The sequence below is a fragment of the Myotis brandtii genome, unplaced genomic scaffold, assembly GCF_000412655.1.
Source record: "Myotis brandtii unplaced genomic scaffold, ASM41265v1 scaffold734, whole genome shotgun sequence".
NCBI classification, from domain to species: Eukaryota; Metazoa; Chordata; class Mammalia; order Chiroptera; family Vespertilionidae; genus Myotis; species Myotis brandtii.
Genome location: NW_005370913.1, coordinates 770,522 through 786,915, shown reverse-complemented (window position 1 = coordinate 786,915; position 16,394 = coordinate 770,522). Strand labels below are relative to the sequence as shown.

Sequence of the window (16,394 nt, the reverse complement as noted above, 5' to 3'; positions counted from 1 at the left end):
AGAGACTGTCTCGTAGAAAAAGTCTACATAAAATGTCCCAGACTTATTAGCTATCTGTATATAACAAGAAAAAAGACTTCAAGACTTGAGACATTTACCAGATCTGCAAGAGTATAGACCAAACATAAATGTATAATATTTATTTTCACACATTTATATTTCTGTTAGATCATTCATTTGATCCATAGTTACTGAGCATTTATTTTATTTCAGTTACTCTGCTAAATCCTAGGTATATAAAAATTTCTTACTTCAATGAGTTAACTATTTAAAAAAGGAAATATAAATAAAGAAACCAACAAAAAATTTTAGACTGGTAGGAACTATAAAGAAAACAAATATGTTTGTGATAGAGAATAACACATGAAAATAATTAATTTAGATGGTCTGATCAGAGAAATCCACTCCAAGAAAGGTTAAGAAGAAACTATTCAAATAAAAAAACAAACAAACAAAGAAAAAAACACAAATTCTAAGATGGTGCAGGAGGGTGCTTAGAGTACCAGAAGAATCTGAAGAAAATCACTGGGGCTGGAATATGGTGAACATGTAAGTTGATTTTCACAATGGCAGGTTAAGGATGTAAAGTATTTCCACCTATACTAGAGGATTTCAGGAGATAAGGTTTAATGCATTTGATTATCATAGGAGGTGGAATTTTATAGGCTCACATTTCTGGATGGACAAAGATCTCTATAGACCAAGAATCAGAGCTTGAATGGGAAAAAGCTTATAGCTTTTTCTTTTCTCTCTTGGAGAAGTGAAGCTTATTTATCTTTATTACAGATAATTGCTTATCAATTGGTGGGTTCCTCCAATGGCTCCATCTGGGTCACAGCTTAGAGACCTCTCTAACATATAAATAGATAATTTATGCTTGTGATACTTAGGACTTTCAATGGCCCTCAAGTCTATTAATTCTATGATTTCTAAAAACTTGGAATCCTATGTTATTTTATTCTTCAAACCTGAGATTTCTGCTCTGAATTTTTGCTCTTATTCTACTACTAGAGGCCCGGTGCATAAAATTCTTGCACTAGGGGGGTGTCCCTCAGCCCAGCCTGCACCCTCTCCAATCGGAGACCCCTCAGGGGATGTCCGACTGCTGGTTTAGTCAGACATCCTTCTCACAATCTGGGACTGCTGGCTCCCAACCACTCGCCTGCCTGCCTGCCTGATCACCTCCTAACCACTCCCCTGCGAGCCTGATTGACACATGATTGCTCCCCTGCCGGCCCAATTGCCCCCAACTGCCCTCCCCTGCAGGCCTGGTCCCTCCAACTGCTCTCCCCTGCAGGCCTGGTTGTCCCCAAGTGTCTTCCTCTGTAGGCCTGGTCTCCCACAACTGCCCTCCCTCCCCTGCTGGCCTGATCACCCACAACTGCCCTCCCCTGCTGGCCATGTTGTGGTGGCCATGTTGTGGGTGGCCATCTGTGTGAGCATGTGATGGTCAATTTGCATATTACCTCTTTCTTATATAGGATACTCTCTCTGGTACATATTTTAGATGCGTGATTTTGGTTCCAAATCTATGTATTCAGCAAAATGCCAGCACTACCGTGAATCTTTAATTAACTGCCAGACCTTACAACTTGTACCATTTCTATTTTAATTTTTTTATTTCTATTTATTTATTTATTTATTTATTTATTTTTATTTTTATTTTTTTAGTTACAGTTGACACACAGTATTATATTAATTTCAGGTGTACATCCCAGTGATTAGACATTATATAATCTAAAAATCCTTTTAATTTTTAGAAAATTTATCTCACCAAAAATTAGCTTTCCCAGTTAATACTTCTAAAAATAGTTCCTAACTTGGAAATTTAAAATCCTAAGAGATATTAGTATCATTGTTTTTTGGAATCACTGGCTGGGGAACATTCACAATTTTGGGGGTCTTCTTAAGTTCTTTGGGGTAGTTGTCCATGTTCTATGCAAACATTGCACACACTAAGAAGGTTTAATTAAGATTTCTAAACTAAAATAACTTACTACTTGGATGGGTTAAGAGGATTTTATGTTTATTTGTTTTTTGTTTTTAATTAAAAGAAGACTGAAATCATCAATGATCTACTAGTACTTTGGTTGGGACTGCATTGATTTTGGGTAGGGGTGGTTCTGGGCAGATAAGAGGAAGAAATTAGTAACTAACTTTTACCCACTCTTTGACAGAAACCAAACATGATATTTGGTTAGTTGGTGCAGGGATATTTTGATGATGCAAAGGGTTTAGGAAGCTACAGCTATTAGGAGAAGAAACATGAACTCTATGATATCCTCACCTAATAGTCAAGAGACCTGGCTTCTGGTAGTGACTATGCCATTAACTTGCTGTGCTTTATGGGATAAGCCTCTTAGCCTGTCTTGGCCTCAGTTTCCTCATCTGTTAAATACATGATTTGCATCAGATTCTCTTTAGAGCACCTGTATTACTTCATTCACCAAGTAATTACTGAGCACCTATAATGTGCTAAGTACTGTGATGGGTGCTAGGTAGTCAATCTAAAACTAAAGACAGTTTGGGCAATTACTTCTCCAAGGTCCAGATTGTGTGTGTGTGTGTGTGTGTGTGTGTGTGTGTGTGTGTGTGTGTGAGAGAGAGAGAGAGAGAGAGAGAGAGAGAGAGAGAGAAAGAGAAACAAGTTTTACAAATAACTGCTATCTTACAGGTTTTGAGAAAAACTTACATACATGGAATACTCTACAAAGAGCCATCTCACACAGGATATACTCGAGATGTGGTAGTTATACTATGACTGTTATGAGTGGAGATTGTAGTCCTTGACCTCTTGGGGCCTCTGAGGAAATACAGACCATTGCAATACTGTGCTAAGTGCTATGCTAATGAAGAGAGACTTTGGTTCTGACAGCAGCTCATAAAACCACAGCCCAGCAATTGCCTGAAAGCAGCCTGTGATTTTCGGTTCAACCTCAGGTTCTCACACTTCTTCACCTTTTATAGTCACAGTTATACAAAAGGCCTGTTTTACTATAGTGTTGGTAAAATTAGTCTCCAAACTTAGTGGCCATCTTATACTTTCCAAATTTTCTTACTATAGAAATCCTTGATTAATGTCAAAAAATTCACAGATCTCAGGTGTTAGTTTTATTTTAGTATTTTTAATAATTGTAAATATATATAATGACATATATTATTACATAGGAATATATTTACAATCAATTTATGTATTTAAACCCCAATAGTATCTACAAACACTGACAAATAGTATTTGTTCATTTTGAGCTCTTCAGGGAAACTTAACTAGTATTTATGAAACTGGAACAAACAGTGTCCACGCTGTCCGTTGCTACTAGCGTAAACACAGACAGACAATGTTGAATCTTGGAGGTACTTTTATTCAGATGTGAGTGGTCTGAAAGAGCAGCAGGTGTAGTACCCTGAAACCCTGCTCTAACATCTCATCTCAAGCCAGCCATTATATAGGGTTAGAAGGTGCGAAATTATCTAAAACTATGTGAGTTCCCAGGATCTGTTTTCTATCATTGGCCTCATAAAGATTAGCCCCCAGACATTTGTCTCCCAAGGCATGTCCTGTCCTTGATCTGCTCCCAAAATGTATCTTTTTCTGAGTGATGGAGTCACCTGGACTTCAAGGTTGATTTATCTTTACGACTGCGTTTTCTTCTTACAATACGTCCTTCACAGTTTCCCAGGGTCCATAAGAAAATATCTTATCTATAGTTAGTAGAGTGAAAAGCTATTAATCAACTTTGATTCTGTTCTTATAGTGTGCCCTTCCCCTGTCATTTCTGCTACATATGGCTTACATGACTGTGGAACTGACAAGTTTAAAATTTGTGGGGCAGGCTGGCAGGCTACAAACACTTGGTGAAGAGCTGGTGTTGAAATCTTGAGGCAGAATTTCTTCTAGAGGAAAACATATCTTTGCTCTTAAAGCCTTTTATCTAATTGGATGAGGCCCACCCACATTAAAGTCAGCTTATTGTAGATGTTGACCATAGTTAAAAAATAGCTTCATAAAAACACCTAGATTAGTGCCTGATTAAATAACGATATTATAGCTTATCCAAGTTGATACATAAAACTATCACAAGTACACATTTCTAAAAGATATTTTATTTATTTATTTATTTATTCATTTATTCATTATGCAAAATTTTGTCGTGCATTGAAAAGGCTCTTTGGCATTTTAGGGGTCAAGGAGCACAGATTGTATTCCATAGACTTAGATCAACAAAGATGATATGGTTTGTTAGGATCCATGACCTTTCTACTCTAGGGGCAGAACAAGAACATTAGGCAAGTGGCCAATTGCTTTTTCCAGAGAAGACTGATTTTGCCTGTGTCAAAGTTGTCGGGTAGGCCAGGCTCACACTGTCTCAACACCCAGCAGAACAAGCAGGTTTCTGAGAACCCTGTACTTGTGATTCCTGTTTTGTTGTTGAGTACTTTTCCTAAAAACCCAGCTAGCAAGATATGACTGCTCAACTGGATAACAAAGGAAACATAGAGAGAATTATAAATTATTACTGAAGCATATTGGTTTTTTGAAATGCTTGCTGAGATTTAAAAAATACTAGAAAAGAGAAATTTTGATTGGGGAAGGCTGAACCTTATACAAGTAAAGAAACATCTTTATAAAAATTTATAGAAAAAATACATACTTTTATAAAGATGACTTTTCATTCAAAATGTAATTTCTCATCTTCTCTCTCTCTGTTTTCTATCTCTCTCCTTTTTAATTCTCTGGCCAAAGATTTTACAAAACAATGTAAATTTTATAAGCTTTGGTAAAAACAGATTGAAAGCAGTTAAGAAGAATTATTGCTAAACAAATATTTGCCTAATCTGAGAAATTCCACATAACATATTACAGTTGTTGGAGTTGCATAGTTCTGTCACTACAAAAGGTTTGTGGGTGAGGAATCTTTTTCATAAATCAAGCCTACCCTTAGCACCAACCAAATATATTACCACTTATTTAATCATTGAAAAAGGAATCCAAATAATGGAAATAAAAGTAATTATATAACTCAAAAAGTCATTTGATGAAAGAGTTAAATTCTGGTAAGAACTCTAAGAGAAAACTTGATTACTGTATGAGAATTTGTAGGACATTTACCAGGGGGATGTTGACCAGTTATACTCTATGTCCACAGGAAAATGGTCAAGAGCAAATCAACTTAAATCAATGGCAAAAGAGAGCTCTGTTGGACATGGGAGGTATTCTTGATCATATGGATGATAAAGAATTAAAATTGCCTGCTGAGGAAAGTGATGCTATCTTTACTCCTAAAGGTAATATACTTGATAACTAATAGTCCCACTTGGATGATAAATTTTCCTGCCTTAAGATGGGAGGCTGTACTATATTATGTTTTCAAACTCCCATGTAACTCATCAGATTGAGTTTAATCTTTTATGTACGAAAGATATTTATTGAATATCTACTATATTAGTTTTTCTATGCTGCCATAACAAATTACCATGAATTTTATGGCTTGAAATAACAAATATATTATTTCACAGTCCTATTGGTTAGAAATCCAGGAGGAGTCTTACTATTTGTAGACCGTGATCCTTTCTGGAGGCTCTAGGAAAGAATTTGTTTCCTTTCTCACTGGGGTTTTGGTAGACTTTGATTCTTTGTGGCTGTCAGCTCAGGGATGATTTCACCTTGTAGAGGCCACCTACTTCCTATACTTATATTTCTTCCAAGACAAATGCTATCATGTTAGATTTTGGTGAAGAGTAATGCTCAAACTAAGGAAGGCACTATGCTGAGTGCTGAAGCTTCAGAGGCTCCTGTGATCTAAGAGTTACTGGATATACCTGGGGTAGACAAGACGTGCATATGAAAAGTTAACTAACAATAACCAGGAATATATGCTAAACCATAAAGGAGCAGCATACTCAATGAGTTTCTGGAGAATTATCATGATGTGGCTGCAGATCAGGTACACAGACTTTTACTTTAGCAAATCAGGGTTTGAGCCTTGACTCTGCCTAGTTATGTAACCTTGGGCAAACTATTTAATTTCTTTGTGATAGACTTAATTTTCTGATGTGATTTAAGATAATCAGAATAGTATGTACTTAATAAGGTGGCTGTGAAGATTAAATAAAATTACATGTATATTTAATCTAAAATTATCTATCTACCTATAAAGCACAGTGTTTGGCATATAGTGAAATATTATAATATTGTATAAACATTTATTTTACTATTGTTTGTATATAAATAAAATTGGGAAGACTTCCTGGAGAAGATAGGATTTGAGTTGAACTATGAAGGATAAGGGAGACTTTTGTGGGAGGGGAAAGGCACGAACAGAGAGGAGCTTTAAAAGAACTAACTTTGAAAAGTGGAAATTCAGCCTTTAGTGGTCTTTTTCTTTCTTTCTGATACACCTCCAAGAAGTAAAGTGCTTTTAGTTCAGGAAGGTTAAGGAAATGTAAGAGAATGCCTGAAATTATTCTTCTAATATGACTGTTAATGTACTTAAAGATGGCTTTAGCTATGACATAGGACTTTTAACAAGAGCAATAGCCATCAGAAAATGGCTATCAATTGAATTAGAAGGTCTTTTTTTAGAAAAAATCCATAGTGTATAAAGAGCATTCAGATGCTGTAGATTGACTCAATCTGAAATAAAGTGCTGAGGTTGAGTCACAGTGTCATAGACCAAGTGACTTAGCTAACCTGTCACTTCAGTCTCTTCACTCAGAGATTTTAGTGAGTCCTAAGTCTTATTTCAGGACAGAAGCCCACGGGGAACATAAACTTTGTCCTAATTTTCTGGAACCTTCTGGAAAAATAAAGACCTGCCTTGAGAGGTGGTTATGACAATGAGGTGTGGGAGGGGGGCATCCTGCTGCCACATTTCTTAGGAGGCAAAAAAAAAAAAAAAAATGGGGGAAAAAAAAAAAAAAAAAAAAAAGAGTAGCTTCCATCCTTTGGATGAAGTTTCTGCCAAATGCCTGGGGCTGTGGGCTCGGAGATGTGGTGTGCTACAAGATATCAAAGCATGGGCTTTGGACCCGTCATAGGTGATTCAGATCATGTCATACTTCACTACACAAATGACAGTAATTGAAATGGAAGGCATGGGCTGGAATAGTTAAGAATACCACATGTACATCAGACTGTTTGGATTCAAATCTATATATAGGGTGATCAACCATCCAGATTTCTTTGGGGTGGAAAGATTTCCTGAAGTAGAGGAATTTCAATGCTAAAACTGGGACAATTTTAAAGAAACTGGTATAGTTGTTAACTCTGAGTGAGGATAGCTAGAGTGAGGTACCACAGCCCCTCCTCCCCTTATCCCTCTCTGCATGGAAACAGGCTTGCAAGGAAAACCTAAGGGACAAACAAGGTCCAGTTCTATCCAGCTGGGCCAGGCACCCTGCCCAAAAGATAACCTGTAGCCAATTATAATGTCATTATAATATCATTAGCATTGCAGGTAAACCTATACCAATGATACACTAATGCCATAATAGTTCCAGAAAAGACTAAATAAGGACAAAAACATCCCTTCCTCTTTGAAAGATAGTGCCTCTCCCATCCCATCTCTACTCCTCTCAAATCCACCCTTTCATGAGTTTTTCCCCTCTAGCTAAAAATATAAGCCTAGCTCATGAGAACCTTTAGGGGACCTACTTCTAGAGCCAGCTTACACTCCCTACCCGGTTGTGTACTTTTGTTTCAATAAATCTTTGTGCTTTGCTGACTCTCTCTGTTTCACTCTTGAATTCTTTCTTGCATGGTGACAAGAACACGGGCCACTGGGTTTAGGCCTCTCCTGGCCTCCCATATGCCTCTGACATCAATCCTAACTCACTAGCTGTGTGAGCTGAGCAAGATAATGTTTTGTGCTTCAGTTCCCCATTCTATAAAATGTGAATTATAATACTATCCACTTTTTAGTTTTGTTGCATAATATTTTTTAACAGAGTTCGTCACATAACAAAGCACTAATAATAGTTATGTGCTAGTTTCCTATGGCTGCTGTAACAAATTACCACTAACTCGGTGGCTAAAACAATAGAAATGCATCAATACAGTTCTGGAAGCCAGAAGTCTGAAAACAGTTTTATTGGGCAGAAATTCCCTCCCTCTGGAGACTCTAAAATGGAATTATATTCTTTGCTTCTTCCCGCACCTGGTGGCTGCTGGAATTTCTTGGCTTGTGGCTGCACCATTCCTATTTCTGCCTTCACTTTCTTATTATCTTATCTTCTGCATATGGTATAAGTTCACTTTGTCTCTCTCATAAGGACACTTGTGATTGCATTTGTGATCCATCTGGATAATCCAAGATAACTTCACTATCTCAAGATTCTTTATTTAATCAGATATGTAAAGAGACTTTTTTTCTCAGATAAGGTAAAACTTTCTGGTTCCTGAGACTAAAACCTGATTATTCCATGGGACAATAATCAGCCTACAGCAGTATTTTCTTAACCTTCCTTAATGTTTTGACCTTTATCTTTTTTTCATTCATAAAATAGGCATAAGTATCTGCCTAACAGTCTTGTTGCAGTGATCAAATGAGATAAGAGCTGGGCACATATTAGTTGCTCATTGAAGATGAAGTTTTTCTTCTTCTTCTTTTTTTTTTCTTATTCCATTCTCTTTCTCCAATATAGGAATATATATGCTCACATACTTTGTGATGAGAAGAACTAGAGATGGAATTTATATGTTTAACTACTTCAAGTTAAGTTTTCTCTCTGATATTGGTGGTGTATACTGCTTGCTGCAACTATAGGATATGCACAATGGTTTCCAAAACAAATTCTTGGAAGGCCCTATGGTCACTTAACCCAGTGCTGAGGAGTACACCTTCACATTTCTTCCTTTGGAATCTCTTTTTTTAATTTTCTTAAAAGTCTCTTAGAGAAGGAGGGAAGTCAAATTATTTACTGAGTTTTCAGCAACCTTTCAACTTTCAAAAAGTGTTACAAAGGGGTGGTAAGTGGCAAGTAGAGTATATAACTAGTTGTGAATTTCCACAAGGTATATAGTATCTACTAAGTGATTTAATTTTCCAAGAGCCCTCATTTTTTCTTTTGATTATAAAGGAAAATTTTGTTGCCTATCTCACATCCAATTCCTCTTGATCTTCACTATCAGTGGTATATTAGTCTCCTGGGACTACCGTACAGGGTACCACAAACTAAATGGCTTAAAATAATAGGACTTGATTATCTTACTGTTTTGGGGACTAGAAATCTGATATTAAGGTATCAGGAGGCCCATGTTTTCTTTGAAACTTATAGTGGAGAATTTTTTTCTGGCCTCTTCTAGCTTCTAGCAATCCTTAGAGTCCCTTGGATTGCAGGGATGTGTCTCCAATCTCTGCCTCTATCTTCACCTGGCCATCCTCTCTGTGTGTCTGTGTTCAAATTTCCCTCTTCTTATAAAGATATGTAATATTGAATTAAGGTCCCTGTGTGACCTCATCTTAGCTTGATTAAGAACCTATTTTTATTTAAGATCACATTCACAGGTATTGGAGGTTAGAGTTTTAATAAACCCTTTATAAGGACATACAATTCAACCCATGGCAAGTGGCTTGATTTTCTTCTGGGAAACCATCATATTGAGAAACCATCTCAATTCTCAAACATATGTTTTAAATAAGATTGAACTGACCCACTCTCAATTTCCAGAATGAATTGTGATTGGTTTAGGCAGAGCATCCTACACTATCTCCCTGGCTCCTCTGCTTGGTTCTGGGTTTGCATATATTTCAGTCAAAACTGTTGTGATATTAGGAGGCATTTGCTAGAATGCTTGGGGGAGAAATACTTCCTTCCTTCCTTCCTTCCTTCCTTCCTTCCTTCCTTCCTTCTTTCTCTTGGAGATAAGGTATGATCTAAGTATTTGAAGTTTGTATCTACTAAAGTCATCTAACTATTATTAGGGGCATCAGAAAATGAATGAAGACAATACTGAAGAAAGTACAGAGAGATAACAAGAGCTCTACCCTGATGACATTGTGTCCCAGCCAGTCAGCATCTGAAACCACCCCCATTTACTAGATGTTTTTATTACCTGAGACAAAAAGAAAAAAATAATAATAATCTAAGTAGTGTGTTGGAGCTTCTATTTCTCAACATAACTCTCCTAACAACTAAAATTTATTGAATGGTTTCTATGCATCCAGCTGGGCACTTTGTATGGTTTAGTCCATTTAATAGCTACAACACCCCAAGGAACTATTATTATCTCTATTTTATAAATGAGGAAGCTGAGGCACAAAGAAGCTAATTTCCTTATTTGAGTTAAAACAATGATTAAGTGGCAAAATGGGAATTCAAACTGCAACTTCACTCCAAGGTCCATTCTCTTAGCCACTAGGCAATAATACCTCACTCTTTTCTAATAGGGCCTGTGCCAAGATAGCTTTGAGAAACTCCAAATAATTTATATAAATAGCACAAGGGAGTAATTAACATTACTCAACTCCTAACCATCCCCATCCTCACCCTCTGTATTAGTTTCTGTTGCTTTGAAGCAAATTTGTAGCTTAAAACAATATCCGTTGACATTGCCAGCCAAATCAGGTGTCCGATAGGTTAAAATCAAAATGTCATCTGGGCTTGAAATTCTCTTTCTAGAGCTTGAGATTCTCTTCCAAATCATGTGATTGTTGTCAGAATTCAGTTCTTTGCAAATGTAGGACTGAGGCACTCAGCTCTTAGACACCACCTACAATTCCCTGCCATATGACCATCTTCACAAAAGGCCAACTTACTTCTACAAGTCCAGCAAGAGTGATTATCCCACCACTTTTGCCCAATATATTCAAGGGAGAAACAATCCCATCATATTCACAGGTCTTACTCCTTTTCTCGAGTGGAAAGATATCACAGTGCATGTTCACAATGGGGTGGACTTGTTGGGTGCCATCTTAGATTTCCAGCTTCCATGCCCCCTCCCCACACCCATTATGGGAATGGGTTTACATGGAAGAAGCTGGCCTTGAGAGGCACCATGTGCTTCCTGCCTCAGACTTGTCAATGGCCTTCCTAAGAAACAGAACACAAATCTGCTCTTCCTATTGAGATGTTGTGGGAAAACATGGCTACCTTTGTAAAGCATTATGAGATTAGAATGCCTGAAAGATTATTGAGTTTCTAAAATAAAAAAAGACTTGGAGGTCACCCCTTCCTAAAAGTATTACTTCCGTGGTGTGGTTAAATTGGGCAGAAACCACCTTGCAAAATGGTTATTACAGTTGCAGTTCATTAAGACTGTTTTGTGAGTAACTCTATTAGTGTTTCTGTCTCCATTGCTTGTAATGTCAGTCAATCTCAATCTGGCCTGCTGTAGTAATAAATATTTTGGTAAAAATCTGTTTGGACTACAAATAGTTAGAATGTACTTAAATTTATTAGTCTGAATTCAAAGAGGATTCTTAATTCTAAATCTGTTTAAATGAGCATTAGTTAAAATAGGTTTATTTTTCATTAAAAGAACATTTCCATGAAAGACTAACCTCAAATTACCTTTTTATTTAGCTAGACTCTATTGAGGAGAATGGGAGGTAAATAAACACATTGTATTATTGAGCAATTTTTATCTTTTGTTTATATTAAGTAAGCACAGCAAGACTATCATTATTGCAAAGAAAATTGCATTGTTTTATTGCTAACTTTCAAGCGCTGAAACAGAAACTAATGTAAGCTTTTAAGCTATGATATTTAAACATATATTTCCAAAGAACATTGACTGGTCATTTAAAGTTTCTTCAATCACTATGGTCATCTCTGTTTTTTCTCTGTTTTGATTTTATTTCAAACTGTTGTGTATAGAAAAAAAAAGCATCTGAAGAATTACATGGCGTTGATTTTATAAGGAAGCCTTAAAATTATTATTGATCATTTTCAGTACACTTAATTCATTTAAATGTAATTTCAGATATCCAGTTACCTTATATGCATATTATGCTGACATTCCTTCTTGATGCTAATTACATTGCTGCAGATTTAAAGTCTCTGTGCTTACCTCCCTCATTCTGCTTCCAAGACTCTGGTTTCCTCACTCATTCTAGCTGACTGCCGTGGCTTGCACTGAGAACCCTGCTGTTTGTAGCTTCTCTGAGCCTCCCTGGCTCCTCGCTGAAAGCAGTCATCAGCCTACTAATGATTCTTGCCCCAGGAATCATTGGGAGAAGAAAGATTGTGAGGAAGGAAATAATCTTTTTTTCCTGCCTATTCACCCTTATCCACACACCTGTAGGCAAGACTCTAAAGCCCAAGGTGTTTTGTACAGATGCCCAGAATTCTCTTCATTTGTTGCTGACCTGCTTTTGCCCCAACCCATCCCTATCAATATTCTTACTTTTATAATTCAAACTTTAAACCTAAACCTGTTATCTGAACTTTTTATGACTCAGTGATTGCTTTTGTGATGTTGTTCTCACCTGAGGATATGTTTTTATTGATTTTTTAGAGAAGGAATGGAGAGAGAGAGAGACATCAATGTGAGAGAAAAACATCAACATCCCTGGGTTGCCTCCTATGTGCCCCAACTGGGGATCAAACCTGCAACCTAGATATGTGCCCTGACTGGGAATTGAACCTGAAACAATTGGTGGACAGGATCACACTCCAACCAATTGAGCCACCCTGGCCAGGGAGGGCAGTGATTACCTTTTATCAGTTCTCTTTAAAGACTGACTTTTTTCACCTCTTAGAGTCATAACAAGCTGCCTGCCTCAGGTAGAAGCCCATACTCTCATTTTCTTTCATGGAAACAACCCATTACAACAGTCACATTTTTTAAATAAGGGAATAAGGCCAGAAAATAGGAGAGAGGATTTGGGAAATTACTGGTGAGAACAATTCAAATGTCTGTCCACCTAGTTAGTACCTGATGGAACACAAGACAATTTCTTCAAGACTGAAGTCATTCTCTGAGGGTACCTAGTAAAAAGAGCTCTAATACTGGAAAGGAGAAAGTGTATATTCTATTCTCAGTAATAGCTGCACTAGTGGCTATGGTGATTTTTTTTTTTTTTTTTTTTTAGTGAGGGACTATAAGAGGATTTGATTTTTATAGTCATGGTCTAAGTATTTGCTGAATTTGGGGCTTTAGCTATATTCCTCAACTAGCTCAAGTCCAGGCTGACTTCAGTGACTGCATGACTTAGATTGGATTCCCTGGAAAACGTCTTAGAAACTGAGAATTACATGCAGAAAATTTATCAGGGCCTGCTCTCAGGAGATAGATCTGTAAGATTGGGCAGATAGAGAAGCTGACCCATATGGTGTAATAATGAAGCATCAGTCCAATATGGCAAGATCTGGAGTTGGGATGATCCTCAGAGTTAGCCCAAATTGAAACAAAGGACTTTTTCAATTTGTTTCAGTTAATCTAGTCATTTACTTCTTTGGATAGAGCATCACAGTGTCCATTATAGTACATTGTTACAGAAAGAAACTGTGCACAGACAACTGTAATAGCAATATTGACCTGTAATGAAGTAATAACTCAACATGCTAAAAATCAATTATCAATGACTATTATTAAGTGCTTTAGAACTTATGGCTAGTGTCTTGGGAAAAGACAGCATTCACCTCTGATGGTTCAAATGATGATATTTCTATTAAAGTTTGAAGATATGGACATATCAGGGAATACATAGGAATGATATGGCACCCAGAGACTGGCAATGGTCGGATGCAATTAGTCCTCTGGGGTGCAAAGGACAAGAGACATGAAAATCAGTACAGAATTCCAATGCGAGTTTCAGTCCTGGGAAAAGGCCTGCACCAGAGGAAGCTGCAGTCCTGACAATGTACAGTATTGGCAGAGAGGTGATGTCAAAGCCCTTCTTACATGCTGATGCCATTGATCTACTCAACTGGAAGCCAACTAACAAGTGAGTGCGGGAGATGTAATGCCCATGAATTATTCTCCTCAAGCAAATAAGTAGAGTGGGAGCTGGCAAATGCAGAATAACCAGCACCATTCACAAACAACACATAGATTGCTCTTCTATCCATAAAGCAAGCCATTTTCTCGAACATATTTGACTAATAATCCCTAAGTAAAACACTTAATAAAAAGACTACCAGCAGAGATTCTGAGGTCTCAGGAAAGAAGAATTTCATTGACTCATTTTATTTTATTTTTTTCCTCTTTAGACTAAGCCCTCAGGAATGAAGTGTTAAAAGAAGAAAATATCTCTAATTGCTAATTCTATGTTGTAAACCACCAGTGCATTTTACTTGTTGGGCGGGTGCCATACAAAAGATGCTGTTTTTGAGACCATAGCAATTGCAGATACTAGAGAAGTACCAGGAGAATAACTAAAATAAATAATTATTACTAAATGTTCAATGTGGTGTGTGTGGCTTTTGCAGTACAATGCCCATTAAGTGTTAGTCACATGACTAAACCTTACACATATTTTTTCCAAATTTACCCCCTAAGGGGCAAATTACCAGCACAGTTCTGAATAACATTATTGTAGCTATTAGTCTTTGTGTGCATAATTTCCCATCCATGATGTTTACAATTTTCTCCTTAGTGTTTCTTTGAAAAGTAGCACAATTACAATATTTTCATTATACTATGGCTTACACAGATAATTAAACAAATAAATATGCTCTTACACAATTCATTTTAAATGTTCTCAGTCTTTATACAACTCCCTCATTTTGGAAGAATAAAGACATTGAGAATAGAGATGCACACTACGGCTTTGGTAGCAACAGCTTCTCCCTCAGGATCTGAGCCCAGTCAGTCCCTCCCTCAGGAGACCCTTGTAGTCAGCCAGCTCCTGCTCCACTGGAACCATGTGCCACCAAAAGGCAGTGATCAAAAATGCCGAAGCATTGGAGGAGATGCAACAGGACTCTGTGGAATGTGCTATTCAGGCTTTGGAGAAATATAACATAGAGAAGGACATTTCGGCCCATATGAAAAAGGAGTGTGACAACAAGTCCAACGCCTTAGAGGGGAGGAACTTTGGAAGTTACCTGACACATAAAACCGAGCACTTCATCTACTTCTACCTGGGCCAAGTGACCATTCTACTATTCAAATCTGGTTAAAAGCATGGACTATGCCACATACCCAGTGATCCATCCAAAAGCAAGGACTGCAGTCTAAATTCCAAGTACCAGAGACTGAAATCTTCAGCTCTGCCTTAAGAAACACCTTAATCTTGAACCTTTATTGTGTTGTTTTGTACAGGGCATTCTATATACTCATTTTCTGTGATTATAAAACAATTAACAAAACAGCTTACATTTGTATTTATTTTCTACTCCATACTTCTCTGCTTCATGTTTTGAACTCCTCAAAATCTACTCCTTTTCCCCAAAAATAAATCTGTTGGAGAAATGGAAAAAAGAAAGACATTCAGAATACATACAATTTTTAATTTCTTTTACAAAGACCTTCTCAACTTAATATATAACATTAGTAATTCACTTTCCAACCAAAAATGAAACTAGTACAAAACAATAACAAACCTCAGAACTTTTATATGGGAATGGTAAGAGCAGTATATTTTCATTTGGGAGAGATTTAGAGAGATTAACATTGTTGAGGCAGTAGTTGATTTAATTTTAAGTGTTTAATATACTAGTACTTCTGAGCTGAGTTAAAATCTTAAAAATTTGGGTTTTTATACCATTTTTGAAGGTGCCATATCTAGTAAGAACTGGTACTTAACTACTATAAGGAAACAACCTCCCCACCCCAATTTTCTTTTTAAAGTAATAGAATTTTAGAGTTATCTTGAAAAAATAGATTTATTTTGTCAATAAAGAAACCAAGTCTCTGAAATGTAAAATGGCTTTCCAAGGTCTCACTGCCAGAGACAGAACTACAATGGCAGATTCCTAAATACCACCATTATGTTCTTTCTCCTAATCAGCTGCCTCTTCCAAGAGCCTCTATACTTTCCCTTTCAATAAAAAAAAGCCTCTACTCCATTGGTTCTCAACCTTCCTAATGCCGCCACCCTTTAATACAATTCCTCATGTTGTGGTGACCCCCAATTTCATTGTTACAAATTGAACATAATTAAAGCATAGTGATTAATCACAAAAACAATATGTAATTATATGTGTTTTCCGATGGTTTTAGGCGACCCCTGTGAAAGGGTCATTCGACCCCCAAAGGGGTCGCGACCCACAGGTTGAGAACCGCTGCTCTACTTTATGCCAAGTATTACCTGGGGTGCTGGGGACAGGCAGAGAGAGGAATAAGACATGGTTCCAATTCTTATAGAAGCTAACAATGTAGCCCGACCAGCATGGCTCAGTGGCTGAGCATCAACCTATGAACCAGGAGGTCACAGTTAGATTCCCAGTCAGGGCACATGCCCTGGTTGTGGGCTCAATCTCCAGTGTGCAGGATGCAGCTGATCAAT

General features: G+C 37.2%; 1 protein-coding gene across 1 annotated transcript; it reads left to right on the top strand.

Moving 5' to 3' along the window:
- The first annotated feature begins 14,808 nt into the window (after positions 1 to 14,808).
- LOC102238962 (dynein light chain 1, cytoplasmic) lies at positions 14,809 to 15,066 on the top strand. Its single transcript, XM_005882702.1, has one exon. The coding sequence runs from the start codon at positions 14,809 to 14,811 to the stop codon at positions 15,064 to 15,066; it is 258 nt and encodes an 85-aa protein (XP_005882764.1).
- The last annotated feature ends 1,328 nt before the right edge of the window (positions 15,067 to 16,394 follow it).

Coding starts and splice junctions, on each gene's coding strand:
- LOC102238962 (XM_005882702.1), top strand. CDS start 14,809: ATGTGCCACCAAAAGGCAGTGATCAAAAATGCCGAAGCATTGGAGGAG.